At 38.4% G+C, this 15,210-nt stretch overlaps 1 protein-coding gene and 1 non-coding gene across 2 annotated transcripts in view; both read right to left on the bottom strand.

The window, feature by feature from the left end:
- Neil3 (nei like DNA glycosylase 3) overlaps positions 1-15,210 on the bottom strand; it is a 56,060-nt gene that overhangs the window by 34,586 nt on the left and 6,264 nt on the right. Inside the window, exon 2 of the mRNA XM_021170939.2 lies at positions 5,868-5,992. Within this exon, the coding sequence (XP_021026598.1) occupies positions 5,868-5,992 (125 nt within the window). The remainder of the gene's footprint in view (positions 1-5,867; positions 5,993-15,210) is intronic.
- Positions 9,349-9,407, bottom strand: LOC115031781 (U7 small nuclear RNA). The gene has a single exon (XR_003837445.1). It is a non-coding gene; the product is annotated as a U7 small nuclear RNA (small nuclear RNA).

Raw genomic sequence — 15,210 nt, 5'->3', positions numbered from 1 at the left:
CTCTAGACCATCTGACTTATCCCAAATCTTTATTTCAATCTGTATAACTCTTCTCTGACTTGGCTAATTTTTGTGTTGTTGTGATTAGAAACCCTGAAAAAACAATCCAAGAAAGAAGAAGGGTTTGTCTTAAATCAAAGTTCAAGGCAGTATACATATATATTCCTATCATGGATATATATCCCTACTGGTGTAGTATATATCCCTTTCAAGGCAGTATATATCCCTACCAAGGTACTAAACATTCATATATATATATATATATATATATATATATATATATATATATATGTATATATATATATATATATATATATATATCCCTATAGAGGCAGTCAGGGCTTGAAAAATCTCTCCACATTGCCTCTTCTATAAGGAAGGAGAAAGCCATTTGTATTCTGTTCAACTACATTCCCCCTTTTATGCAGCCCAGGACACAAGTTGCTCTTCTCTGGGCTGAGTTTTCATACTTCCATTAACTTCATCAAGATAATCAGAGGCTAATCTAATCTACTTAACATTCCCAGGGATGCTCAGATGCTTATCTTCTAGATGATTCCCGATCCTGTAAATTGATAGTCAATTGATAGTCCTATTGATTTTTATATATATTTTTATGTTATCTGTTTTGCCTTTTCCTTTCTTCGAAGGCCTCCAAACACAGTAAGCGAGTTAATAGTGTATCAATACAAATCTATATAAAAATCAGACAGGACAGAAAAATTAACAATTCATTGGAAGACAGTATTATCCTAATACCAGAATTAAACTGAAGTATATATGAATATAAAACTTTAGGCCAGCATTTCTCATGAAAACAAATAAAAACATCCTCAACATAAGAAATGTAGCAATATTCAGAAAAGATAAACTATCACAATGAAGTAGGGCGTTTGATAAGATTATGACAAGAATTGGCCCCTATAATTATAATTCACCATGTATGTGAAATGCAAAAAAAAATAAGAGAGAGAGAAAGAGAGAGAGAGAAAGAGAGAAGAAAAAAGAAAAAGAAAAAAGAAAAAAAAAAGAGTATCAGCCCTAAGTGTTCCCTAAAACATTCTTTTTTATTCCCATCTCAAGGAGGCAATGAAAGACCTGAACATACAGATAAGGGCTCTCTGGAGGGCCACAGTAAAATAGTGCCATCTAGAACAAATTCTATTACTTAGAAAAGACTTGTTTCTGAATTTGTGCTAAGTCAGCTAGTTTTTGGACCACTGGGTGTAGAAGCGCAAAGGAAGGTGAGCCAAAGTCCCTCTTCTCCTGGCATTAACTGAGGAGAGTAAGGGAGCATTATGGAAAGAGCAAGTACTTTTGGTCCAGCCGACAGCTGACTGCATTAGTGTTACTGCAGCACCACTGAAGGGGGATGCTGAATAGAGGACTAGGAATTCTGGGGAGGTCCCTCGAGTGACACATGTGCTTCTTGTCCATCAGGTCAGCAATGGGCATGTGCAGTGCTGAAGAGTAGCCATGCTCAACCTTCTACCTGTCCACTTCCTTGTTAGTAGCCTTCAATAAACCTGTTTTTCTTTTAGCTTCCAAGCCACCTTGCTTTGCTTGATCCTGTCTGCCAGCAAACTAGCCCCACTGCAAAAGTACAGCTATGTTGTAGATGTTGTATACCATACAAACAAGAAAGGGGGTACTTGGTGCAAGGAAAAAAATAAACATAAAACAAACAGCAAAGAGAGTAAGGGCACGTTATCTCACAGTCTACTCAATATCACACTGGATTCCTAGGTAATACACTCTAGAGAAAAAAAAAATATGTTTAGGAAGGAAGAAATGAAAGTGCCGAAGTTCACAGATGCTATACCTGTTTACATAGATTGTCTATCTCAAAACAACACGCCCTGTATATACACCAAAATATGCAAATAATACAGCTAGAATAATTGAGGTCATCAAAGTTGCAGGACACAAGGCTAAGACACAGTCATACACTTTACTAGAGATGAACTGAAAATTCAAATTTTAGAAAAACAACCCTTTACAATAATACAAATCAACTGTTCTGGATAACCTTCATTGCCAGCCTGACAGAGCCTAAAGTCATCTATGAGGAAGAGCCCCATTGAGGACTTGGCTGGGTCAGGTTGGTCTGTGAGCATGTCTTTGGGATGTGGTCTTGATGACTGATTTATGTAGCCTAAAAGGCTTTTAGGCTACATAAGAAAGCTGGCTAAGTACAAGGCAGTGAACAGTGTTTCTTCATGGCTTTTGTTTCAGTTCCTGATGGAATTACTGCCCAACTTCTCTCAATAATAAACCATGACCTGGAAAGGGAAACTAAAACAGACCTTTCCTTCCCTAAGGTGCTTTGGTCATAGTGCTTGTTAGAGCAACAGAGCCCAGCTAGAGCATCAACTTACCTAGAAATATAAAATATGCCTGAAGCTGGAAACTAAGAACACAGATAAAAGAAATAAAAAAGACGTGTGTTCTGTGTTAATAGGACAGGGCACAACATTGTTAACAACTACCACCTAATGATATACAGATTCATTGTAAGCTCTATCAAACACTCAAGTATCCTTAATCAGAATTTTGTAGCAGTCAGAAAGCTGAGCCTAAAATTTAGAAAACCATAAAAAATAAAAGAACACATATAATCTTGAAGCTTCCTACAATATACACATTCAAGCTTCCTACAATATACATATATAAATTTAAGACAGAGCTACCATATTATGGAGGAGACCATACCCAAATACTACGTCATGTGCTACCAAATAAACTTCCCTCGTGCCAGGAATTGACTACATCCTTTGAGTCATTGGGAAAACGCATCCCATAGATCCCTCCCTCAGACATTACAGGCTATGAGCAAACTTGAGAGTAAGAACCTATACTGGAGATATCACATACTTAGGGCACAGAATATGAAATCCCAGCTGGTACTCAACTGGAAGCTTCATCCCTATTGGCTAGAGTACTGGAAGCTGTTATGCACAATGAATCTTACCCAGCTATGATCCCTGTGAACTGCAAAAATGATCAGCCTGTAAGATACGTCCACTGGAGCAAGAGTGGCAGAAATGTTTCAGGAGAATATTTTTTTTTCTTTTATTTAAGACCTACTCTATGAGACAGAACCCATCCCTGACATTGTGAATGAAGACAAACACCTAAGACTAGAGACAAAATAGGTAATGGGCCCTAGAGGAAACCTACTACTACTATTTTGTTCAATGAACATAGCAATAAAATGTCTCTTGATGATATGCTGCAGTACCTATAGAGGAATGTGTCACTCAACCCTAATCAGAGCTTCCTTCTTATAGATGGTAACACAGAGGCCTACAACTAGACACAGAGAGTGAGAGATGTTAGAGTGCCCAGCCCTATAAGGGATGCCTTCATCCCATCCTTTACCTCAAGGCTCAGGGGTCTATGGGGAGGTGGAGGACAAAACAACTGTAAGAACCAGAGCTGGTAGATGACATCAAGGATGCAGTGTATTCTGCACACTGCAGGACAGATCCACATATGAATGGACAGAGGAGAAAGTCCTACCCTTAACAAAGCAGCTGTTCCCCACTGATGACTTCTGGGGAAGATCTCCAATGAGGGATGAATGGACGCACCAAGCAGACTTCAGGCAGACCCCACACTTAAGAATAGCTGGGCAATACAAATTCAACTCTATTTTTGGTTGTTTGGTTGGTTTGTTTGTTTGTAGAAAAAGAACATGAAATTTACTAGGTAGAGAGGGTGGGAGGGTCTAGAAGCACTTGGAGGAAGGAAAAGAATACAATCAAAATATATTGTAAGAAATTCTCAAAGGATAATAAAATAGAAAAATAAATAAAGCAGGATGACTCATCTACCATATCTGTACTTACTTTAAAACTACTTTAAGACACTGTATTATTGATGAAAATGGATACCTGGATCCATTAAAGAATATGGTGAGCTCAGAAATATACATATGAGGTAAACTTTTCTCAATAACATTGAAAAGAAATGTACGAGAGAAATGGTAATCAGCATAAGAGGTGTCAGGACAATCAGATATAAACAAGGGAGGAAATCCCATACAAACAGAAAGCACTAAAACTCTTGTGCGGCACTCTACTTAGACTTAACTCAGAGTGGATCAGTAGCCTAAACATACTAAGATAGTAAGCACACACCAATAAAATGTAACAAGTGTAGTAGGGAACATTTTAAAGTTTTTATAAAACTTTTGATCCAACGAAGAAAACAAAATAATTTAGAAGTCATTAGTATTAAAATAGTTGATCTTCAAAAGAAACAATAAAAAAAAAGAGTCAAGACACAGAACTAGGTTAGGAGTGTACTTTTTAAAATTAAAAGCATATTGTAATATGGGACTGCTGAGTTTGTGTTAGTAAATACAGATTCCATCAGCTGTCAGCTGTGACCTTGAATTGTTACACAGAAGAGTCATTAGGGCTGCAGGAAATTCAAAGTTAGCAAGCCAGTGAATTTTTTTTCCTACCCATATATTGAGATAGGTACTCTCTAGGGATGCCACTAGTTCACGTAGCTTGAAGATCTGATTGCCCTTGTTTAGAACTTCATGGAACACTTACTGACAGCCCTTCACTGAAAAATGACTCTCTCCTTATCAGTGTGGTGGGGGAACATTTGATAAAAAGCCTCCCTCTCATCCTACCAAAATAAATCTACACTTAACACCAAGAATCAATAGCATATCAATGTTTTCAACTATCATCCATGGATCCCACTGTGTACAACTCTCTCCAGTGCTAAGTGTTTTCAACCACATCAATCTACCGAGGTAATAATGTACCTGGCAATACATCATTACTGCATGAACCAGCGGACATATGCTGATGTTATCAATTCCAGACTAAAGAAAACCATGAAGTGACAATGTGGCCCAAGGACAGAAGAAGCTGCTGACAAGTAAAAGAACTCCTCAAAGGAGAAGCAATTACAGAAACCTGCAGTACTCCAAATATGCAGTCGATGAGATGCAATAAATAACAACCAGAGAGCCATGTCCCCTCTGTGAGTGTTTCTCACCTTCCCTCGGTTAGAAGTACAGGGTCCAGGAACAGCTCTTTCCTTTTCAGGTGATAACTGGTCACAGTCATAAAGGAACATCAAACAAGATTCCAGGAAGCAAATTCATATATACTGTTTGCAAAATGTGATGCTAACACTAAAACCACACAGTGATTTGACAGACATAGGAAACCACAGACCTATTTCATTTACTTGAAAAAGTTAAATAGGTAGTCATATAAGTCTAATGTTATCAAAGCAATCAAGTCCATATATGTGTGTGTGTATATATATATATATTTACACACACACACATATATGGAGAGAGAGTTTGTATTTGTCAATATAGTATCTACATATTCCCATAAGAACCCTAAGATAATGGATGACTTAGTGTATCTGTCGGAAGTTTGTGAATTCTTTAAGTTCCCAAATTCCATGCAGAGCTTCAGACAAAGAAAGAAGACAGAAAAATACAAAAATCTAGAGATGAACTAAAAGCAAACTAGAGTCTGACACAAATGCAAAATAACCTAGTTAACGAAAGTAGTTAACCTTTGCTGAAAATCAAAACAGACGTGACTCTGGGGGACCAGAGGAGGCCCGCTGGCCTACTCATGGTGTTCTTTAAGAGACATAAATAGACAGGCCTACAAGTCATAGGCACGGTACACGCATCACAGTGCATTCTTCTGTTGCTTATTTCTTTCCATAATAGAATCCCAAGTCTTTCATATTGGCGCGCTCTTAACTCTGGAACACTTTTTACATGATTAGATGTGAAACCTGGAAAACTGCTAGCAAACCCTTCCATCCACATCAACACATGGAGCAGCATGGCGCATTGGACAGCTTTATCTTACCGTAAAGCTCTGGGGCCAAAGTACATAAACAGCTCCTTCCCTAAGGTTTCCACGCCACTGTAAACATATCCATTAAACAGTCTCAGGAGTTTCCAACCAGAATCTTTAGCATTCATTGGAGCAGCCTAGTAGAAAATAGATACATATTTAACACACATACAAACTCACATATACAAACTCTAAACACAATTACAATGCAATTCTTAAATCCAGTTCTATGACTCCTCGACCAGGTTCATTCCCAAAAGAAAAATGACCTCTAACAAGTCAAATAATACAATCATCTATTTACATATATTCTGTCCAACTGCTCTGCAGTCACCGGAAAGGAGAATGGCCATTTTTTAATTGAAAAATAAAAGTCACTGTAAATAATTGAGATGAGCCTTTCCAAAACTATATTATGCATGTGTACACGCATGAAAGTACAGGAAAGCCATGAGAATTATAAAGCTAACAGCTATACTATAAAGCCTTCTACTTGTGAAACTATATAGAATCAAGTTCCTTGAAAGGGTATTCAGATTGGACTGCTAAAACTGATGGCTAAATTATGAAAAGAGAAACTTTAACACTACTGGTGAAGTTTTAGGCAAGTAAAGAATAGTTAAGTCCAAAACCCATAATAAAAGAAAGAGAGACAGCAAAACCAGCTTGCGGCACATGGACATTTGGGAAAGCTAATGAGGAATACCTCCTCTTCGAATGGTTTGTGGAAGATGAGAATTAGTCTGGCATCCAGAGTAGGGAGTCTAATTCAAGATCTGTCCCATAATGTTGATATTATGAACACAATGTTAACAAAAAGAAAAGGAAGTTCACTTTCTCCTCAGCCTTCCCAAACCAAACAATATAGTTAGAATCGCAACTCCCATAATCATAAATATAAAGTGAAACATAAATACAAAATACAGATTCTTTGTGGGGGAAGGTAAGGAAGGGGGTTTGCTTTAGATACTGATAATGTTTGTTTTCTTAAACTTGGCAGTGTGTATAGCGTTCCTTATATCATGCTTTATTGTTTAGAAATGATTCATAGGCATCATTTAATGAACTCAAAATACAATAAAAAATATTAAACACACACACACACACACACACACACACACATTGAGATAGGCTCCCAGCACCTAAAAACGAACTCATAACTAATCAACTCTAGAGGATCCTATACTTTTTTTCTGGTCTGTGTGAGCATATGACACATACAAGGTGCATATTCATAACATACACTCATATATAGAAAATAAAAATAAATGCATTTTTACAAATGATAAAACAGGCACAGATGATAACCACACATTTTAAAGACTTTTAATATTATTTGTAGTGTAGGTGGGGTGATGGTGGGGTGGGGTGGTGGTCAAGGCCAAAGAGATTATTGATCCTTTGGAGCTAGAATTATACACCTTTATACATTTATTAGGTACCTGGTGTGGGTACTGAAATCATACTCAGGTCCCTGTAAGCGCAGTAAAGTGTTCTTTATTGTGAGGGCTTCTCTCCAAGCCCTAATCTATAGATTTTGAATTTTTGAAATTGCATTTATGACCATCTATGAGTTTAGATACGTGCAGATTCACTATTGCATACAAATGCACTGAGGTCAGAAGAGGGCCTCTGGTATCCTTTCCCTCATTCTGTCTGCTTTTCCTTGAGTCAAGAGTCTTTCCCTGAACCCAAGGCTTGAGTTTGCTCAGCTAGGTTGGGAACCAACAAACCCCAAAGATGTTCCTGTCTTTGCCTCCTCATGGCTGGCCTGCAGGCACTGGAAGGGACTCTCAACTTGGTGGGTGCTGAGATCTCAGTTTCGGTCCTCCTCATTTTGCACCAAATGCTCTAAACAGCTCTAGCTCTGATTTCTGAGCCACAACTACACACAAACACACTCTCACACACACACACACACACATACACACATACACATTAGTATACCTTAACTTTTAATCTTGGATAATCTCTCATTCCCTTCTAATTTTCTTTTCTTTGTTCTCAAAGGGCTAATGGTTGTTCAGAAGATTTTGAATAGTAGGGAAAAACATCTCTTATCTTCAGTTTCAGGTCAAGGAATATTATCCCACAATATTCAAACTTTTATCTTAGGATTACATGTTATTCTAACTGCTTAGTTGTAATGTTTCTACTCTTTATTTTATGAAGTTGGCCTTTGTTTTGTTTGGTTTTTTTAAAGATTTATTTATTATTATATCTAAGTACACTGGAGCTGTCTTCAGATGCACCAGAAGAGGGCGTCAGATCTCATTACGGATGGTTGTGAGCCACCATGTGGTTGCTGGGATTTGAACTCATGACCTTCGGAAGAGAAGCCGGTGCTCTTAACCACTGAGCCATTTCTCCAGCCCCCTGTTTTGTTTTTTGTTTTGTTTTGTTTAAAGGAAAGAAACTCTAGTATTTCTATTTGAAAATAGTAAGCAGATGTGTAAGGAGCTAATTCTTCCACTATTCGAGGTTGCAGTAGACATGAATGGGGCAGAATTTTCTACTGCCTACAGTCCAAGGAACTTTAGAAGGATTTTAAGCCTGTCTTTTGTCTTTACCTATTCTTTTCCTTTTGGCCCTTCGTTTTGTTGTTGTTGTTGTTGTTGTTGTTGTTGTTTTGTTTGTTTGTTTTATGAGATAGGGTCTCATTATGTAGCGTTGGCTATCTGGAATATACTAGGAAGACCAGGCTGTTGTCAATTTCACAAAAATCCTGTCTCATCCTTCCAAGAGCTGGTTATTAAAGGTATGTGCCTCTACAACAGATTTCCTACCATTTATGGTAAGTACCGGGGAATTAGTTTCAGGCTCAGAATGACTGATAAGCACATACAAACAATATTAAAAGCAAAAACACTCAAATTCTTCATAAAGCACAGGAAGAACCTCAGAGATTCTTCATCGGGAATCACTGGTCCAGTTGTTACCATGTTCTTAGAACTTCTGCTTCTGAATTCTGTTCTGTTTCAGAAATGCTAAGGACCAGTCTCAGCTTGAAGAGGAGTTCCGAGAGAAGGGATATTTGAGAGCAGAGAAAAAAAGTGACTTGAAATCAAGTCGTGGATCCAAAATGTGGCGACCTATGGCCTGCTGAGATGGCTTTCCAGATTGTTCTTTGTATCTCTGTAGATAGCTAGCTCATTGCTCTGCAGTCTGCTAGAGACAGCTTTTTGGACTGTTCTCTCTCTCTCTCTCTCTCTCTCTCTCTCTCTCTCTCTCTCTCTCTCTCTCTCTCTCTCTCTCTCTGTGTGTGTGTGTGTGTGTGTGTGTGTGTGTTCTGTTCTGCTCTAGACACTTTTTTTCTTCCTATTCTAAAAAACACTCTGGTTTAGACAGTTCTCAATGTTAGTAAAAATTCAAAACGCTCTCTGCTTTTAGAAAAAGCTTTTCTAACCAAAGTTAGAAAAGCTGCTATTAAAAAAAATTGTTGGATTTTCTGAACAAGTCAGAAATTCTTTTAGAAAATTTCTAAAAGTCGTTCTTGAGTTTTCTAATCAAAATCAGAAAGCCAGAAAAATTCTAAAAGAGCTGTGTCCATTCTTGATAGCTGCTGGAAAACACTCTAAAAGACCTGTTTCAGCAATCTAATTACTTCTTGGGATTTCTGACCTCAGAAATCCTGTTAGGAAAAAAAATCTTGAAGCACAGGAGCACTTGAAGCACTTGAAGCTTGGTTCCCTCTCTAGAGATCTCCAGATAGCTCAGCTCCTGCTAGAGAAAAGTTCTAGAGAAGAACTGCTATCACTTTCTGTTAGCTCATCGCCTGTAGACCAAGAGCCCAGATTTTAATTATCAACTCAACTCAGTCATTTTTCATTCCAGGTTCCCTTTGATTATCCTATGGATGAGCATCTTGTGACCTCAGCTGCTTGATTCTTAGGAGACAGCAAGCCCTTTCTTCTTGTTTTGTTTTGTTTTTTGGGTTTTGATTTTGTTTTTGTTTTTCGAGACAGGGTTTCACTGTGTAGCCCAGGCTGGCCTTGAACTTAGAACTCCACCTGCCTCTGCCTCCCAAGTGCTGGGATTAAAGGCATATGCCACCACTGCCCAGCTCTTAAAAAAAAAAAAAAAATGCAAAAGAATTCAGAGATCTGCCTGCCTCGGTTAAACACAGACAATAAACTAGCTGGGGGGTCAAGGAGGAACCCCATCCTGGAATTACCATTCCAACCTTGTCTGGACCTAAATTTGCTCTATCCCAGGCTGACCTGGAACTCAGGAATCTGCCTGCATTTATATCTGCCTGTTTCTGTATCTTTCTGACAAGCTGGCTCATAGTATGACTGCCTCTGTTCTTTTTAGGTCTGTGAAACTCCTTATACAATTTATACTGCATCCTTAGGATTTTGCATAATTGAGAAATTACATATTTTCTAACTGATGTTTTTTGAGTTCTTTCCTACAGTCTTAAGGGCTGTACTGAAGGTCCCAGGGCTTACTATTTTGCTGAGACATAGACACATACTAGACTCCTGGACAGTGCTGTCTCTATTTTAATGGAGTCATTAACATTAACAAGGAGGACACTTCTCAGAGGAATGTGAAATATATACATTATTATGCAAATATGCCTTACACCCATAGCAGCCACTTGTGGAGGCCCATGCCCCTCTGTTGGCCCTGTCCCAGAGATGGGAGCCATTTCATTCCACCCCCACTAAAGCCACACCAGACTCTGCACAAAAAATGAACTCAAGGACTTATGAATGATTGATTTTCAAGTACTAGCAAGGCAAACTAGAGTACTAAGTGAAGGGAAAATATTCATTCACATCAGCTTTGTTTTTATAAATGACTATGTAAGTGTGCTAAACTGATAAACAAGAAGAGTCTTGCTTTTGTGTCCTGGAGTCTCTAAGCCACTTACATAGACTTCAAGCCAAGTATAGACTACAGTAGCAGATTTCAAGGTAGGTTCCTATAGCAACCAACTAGTAGGTACAAAGTTTTTTACACTAGCCAGGACCCTTTTAAGATGATGAAATACAGAGCAGACATAGACCTATTATGAGTAACTTTTATATAAGTATAGACTAGGCCATATTTTCAGGATCCCAGATTAAAAGTCTAACTTTAATTTTAATTTTTCACTTATAATTTTCACTTATAAATTAATGGGTCAGAACCTTGATTTTCCAGCATTGCAATGTCAATTACCTCTTATCCAGTCTTATAACTTCTTTATTAGTATCTGGTTTTAACCATAGATACCCTCTGAAATATTCTCTTAGAGCTTCCAGCAAAGTATCAGTGGTGAATAATACCCCATTTTAATACACACATATACGCGCACACACACACACATTTACACACATACACACACATATATACAAATATATACACATGAATGCACACATACTACCCATACTCATGTCTGTCAGATTCCCCCTGTACTAGATTCAAAGAAAAATAGCTACTTGTGCTTTGAGCTCATCTGGCCCAATGTTTTTACAAGCTAAATATCATACTTACCATCTAACCAATATCTGACCAATTACAAATCCTTTCATAAGCTATCACATTGCTGCTTTTTACCTTAGTGTACTACACCACATTGCCCATCTTCCCTTCCCTACATGGGAACACACATAATGGGATGGTTCCCACTACCCATCTACTCTCTGCCCAGACTTCGTTCCTTCTTTCCTTCACCTAGTTCTGACTTCACCAAGGTTTATAATGGCTCTTGGCAAAGGCTCAAATGCTGTCACAATGCCAAATAAAATAGTCACTGAGTCCTAATTGTCTCATGTGAAGTCTCCTCAAATTGCTAAATTAACAGCTTTGACAAGAACTTACATCATTTACATAAAAACTGTAGAAGCCAACGGCTGTGACAGTTCATGGTATTCTCTTTGCTCTGTCTACAACTGACATCCTCTGACAACCAAAGTGGTACATGACATCTAGAAAGACAACTCTTTCTATTATAAATCGCCGATTCATGGCTGTTTAATTGGAATAGTTCATTTCAGAAAAGTTTATTGACTTCCTTGTATATTTCAGGCTGTGTTCTAGAGGCTGGGCATATATCTGTTATGTAAAACAAATTAGATTACTCCACACTGTAGAGTTTATACTCTAGCAGGGGAAAAGGCAATGGAAGGAGTGGAGGAACAATTTTGGGGGCAGAGGGGGCAGCAGATGGCAGTTTTAAGGGGGGAGGTACCATCATCTCACTGGGGAATTGGCATTGGAACAAGTTTTAAAAGACATAAGGGAGTGATCCATGACTTTAGAAAATGCAGTGACAACGCAATGCCTTTCTTGTGTCACAGGCTGGGGTGGCCACAGCACAAGAACCAATGGTATGAGATGAGATAAGTAAGATTTGACATATAAAAGCAATCAGATTGTGTGGCCCGAGGACCAATTTAAGGAGTGGCTTTTTTCTCCGTAATGGAGTAGAACAATAATATGAGCTACATTAGTATTTTAAATGCACTCAGTGGCTACTAGATAGAAACTTGGCTGAAGGAGTTCAAGGTAAAAGCCTGAATATTACTTATGAGACATCTGCAAAGATCTAGCTGGGAAACACAAGGATCTGGACCAGTAAGATGTAGCAGTACTGAAAATGGACACATTTTAAAACAGATTTTGAAAGTCAGACAAGTATTTGCAGACAAACTAAAGGAGGAGCAGGAGAGAGTCGGAGATCCAAGATGATGAGTTTGGGACCTGAATAATAGGGAAGAAAAGTTACAGAGAAACCTGAGGGAAGCAGAGACGAAAGGAAAAGCAGGTTTGGTTTTAAGGCATATTAAAGTTGAGGTATCTCTTAGGAAAACATCAAGAAGATAAATATGGGATTCTGGGGTTTGGGAGATAACTGAGCTTGAAGATATAAATTTCGTTTAGTGTTCTGCAGAGAAACTGTCTAAACCAGTGATGTTAGATGAGATAGAAGGGACTCTGTACAGATAAACAGCACAGACATGAGGTCTAGGGGCCTCCAGAGTCCAGCAGTTGGGAGAAGGCAGAACCGGCTATGGCTTCTGATGTCAGGAAAAGAGTACCAGAAAGCAATACAGGAGCAAGTGGGCAGCTAGCAAGGCAAGAGCAAAACCCAGCAAGTGAGGCATCCCAGGAGCACCTCGCAAATGCATTTCAAGGAAGAAGACATGCCAAAGGCTGTCGACAAATCCAGTAAGACAGAGTCTGAGCTTCGACCCTGGACTCAGCCACGCAAGAGAAATCCAAGCAATATTTTTAGGGATGGAAGGATGGCAAAGGCCTGAATAGAGTAGGAGGACTGAGGGATCGTAGAGAACAGCACTGGCTGCAGAAGGCAGAGCAAATTCACAAAGCGTATAAAATACAGACATGGGGAACATGAGAGGAAAGGGAGACAGACACCTCTGTGCTTGTTTTGAGATGACTCATGTCTGCCTATGGCTGGCAAAGACTCTGTAATGGAAAGTGATCGCTGAGCAGCTGCAGCACAATTTTTTAAGAAAGCAAGTAAGAAGGTTCAAGGTCACACACAGTTTAATATCAGGATGGAGGGCTGAGGATACAGGTATAAATGGGAGTCAGTATAACGTCATACATTGCTGTTTATCGACTGATTGATAACATTCTCTGAGTAAACTAGGAAATAAGATCATCCACTGAGGGAAATGCGGGCCCCAGAGATGTGGATCCTCAACAATTACGTGCAGGATGTGAAAATGTTACTGCAACTCATCGTTCCCAGGTTGAAGCCAATGTCCTCATACAAACAGTGCCACCCCACTCCATCCTATTAGCTGAAATCTGCCAAACGGCATCTATAAAAAGACATGTCATGGAAATCTCACTGGATAGCACACAAGGCACTCCTCCTTATCCTAACTAAATCTCATTACTTAATAGTCCTAATGTCACTGAAAGAAAATGCTCTGATTTAACTAGGTAAAACTAGTTAACTAGCACTTATCTAGCAACTTGTGCTTACCCACATTTAACCCTCCCCATTTTTTTTGATCATGTAGATTCTGAAAACTTGGCTAGTCTCTGACAGAGGTTTTACAGCTTATGAGGGCAACTGTTCCACTGTCAGAACTCTTTAATTCAGCTCTTTAATGTGCCACTGTTTATTGTTTTAATTGAAGAACCAAAATATTTATTAGTAAAATACACATCTAATTTTGGTATCTTTTAATGCTAAACCACTATATGATATACATATTTCAAAAGGAACCTATAGAAAATAAAAGGGCAAATATGAGTTTTAACAGAAGTCTAAGCATTTTACCTCAATACCCAGGCCTCCAATACTACCCTGTTAGGGACAAATCCAACTGTCTGCATACTGATGATTTTTCTCAGATAACTTCTAACCATGTGCTAGGTATACAGAACGTACAAAGTGGACAATATGTATACTCTATAAAAAGCACCTAAAATACCACTCTTGGGGGGTTATTTCAACAAATTCTTGTGCCTTGTACTCCTAAACACACACACACATACACACACACCAGCACACATACACACACACACACACACACACAGTATAATAACAACTCACGGCAGTAAAGGTTGTCCTAGAGCTTCAATCAGTGCATCTATTTTTAACTATTAGAAATTGTAGAAAGATCTGAACATGAAAATTTTGTCCATTAAGTATTATAAAGCGAAGGCTTGCTGGATTGTCCTTCAAACCTTTATGAACACTGGACTACATACTTATTAACGACTCGGACCATATGCCCTTGCAAATCAATTCTGTTGTGCCTAGGAGGAGGAATCCAAAAATATAAAGGCCAATATGCTTAAAATGCATGAGACCATTATATATCTTCACACAGCTGTCAGTGTGAAGTGAAATATGTTGTTGTGGCTGAGAGAGCCTCAAAAAGCTTCAAAGAAAATCCTTAAAGGTATAATACATGTCTTGCTTGCTCTACTGGTATTTTATCCCATTCTCCATAGCCCAAAACAATATACATTATGACATCAAAGAAAAATTGAAAACAGTTATAAAATTAAAGGTTCTACCAGGTTAAAAAAAAATGTTTACAGCCCAATGAACGTCAAAAGTATAATGTAGGTGGTAGCAGAAGGGCAGGCCAAGGGATGACAGAGATGGGGAAATATTAATTTATGGAAAAGCGATGACCTGAATCTATCAAATGACTTCAGCACAGCAGAAAGTCACCCAGTCATCAATGCTGTGACCTTAGCTTGAATATGTTTTAAAGAATTGGCTTTTTTTTTTAACCTGATGAGGTATTTGGGAATTAAAGTAAAATGTTGATATGGTTTCTTCCTTATATACATAGTCTTTAAACCTCTCTTTCATATGTGTGTGTGTGTGTGTGTGTATGTGTGTGTGTATACACAGTCTGTAAACTTT

Source organism: Mus caroli, unplaced genomic scaffold (genome assembly GCF_978045245.1).
Source record: "Mus caroli unplaced genomic scaffold, Mus_caroli_1 scaffold_10, whole genome shotgun sequence".
Lineage (NCBI taxonomy): Eukaryota > Metazoa > Chordata > Mammalia > Rodentia > Muridae > Mus > Mus caroli.
The sequence above is the reverse complement of the archived record's forward strand: the minus strand, read 5'-3'. Positions and strand labels throughout refer to the sequence as shown.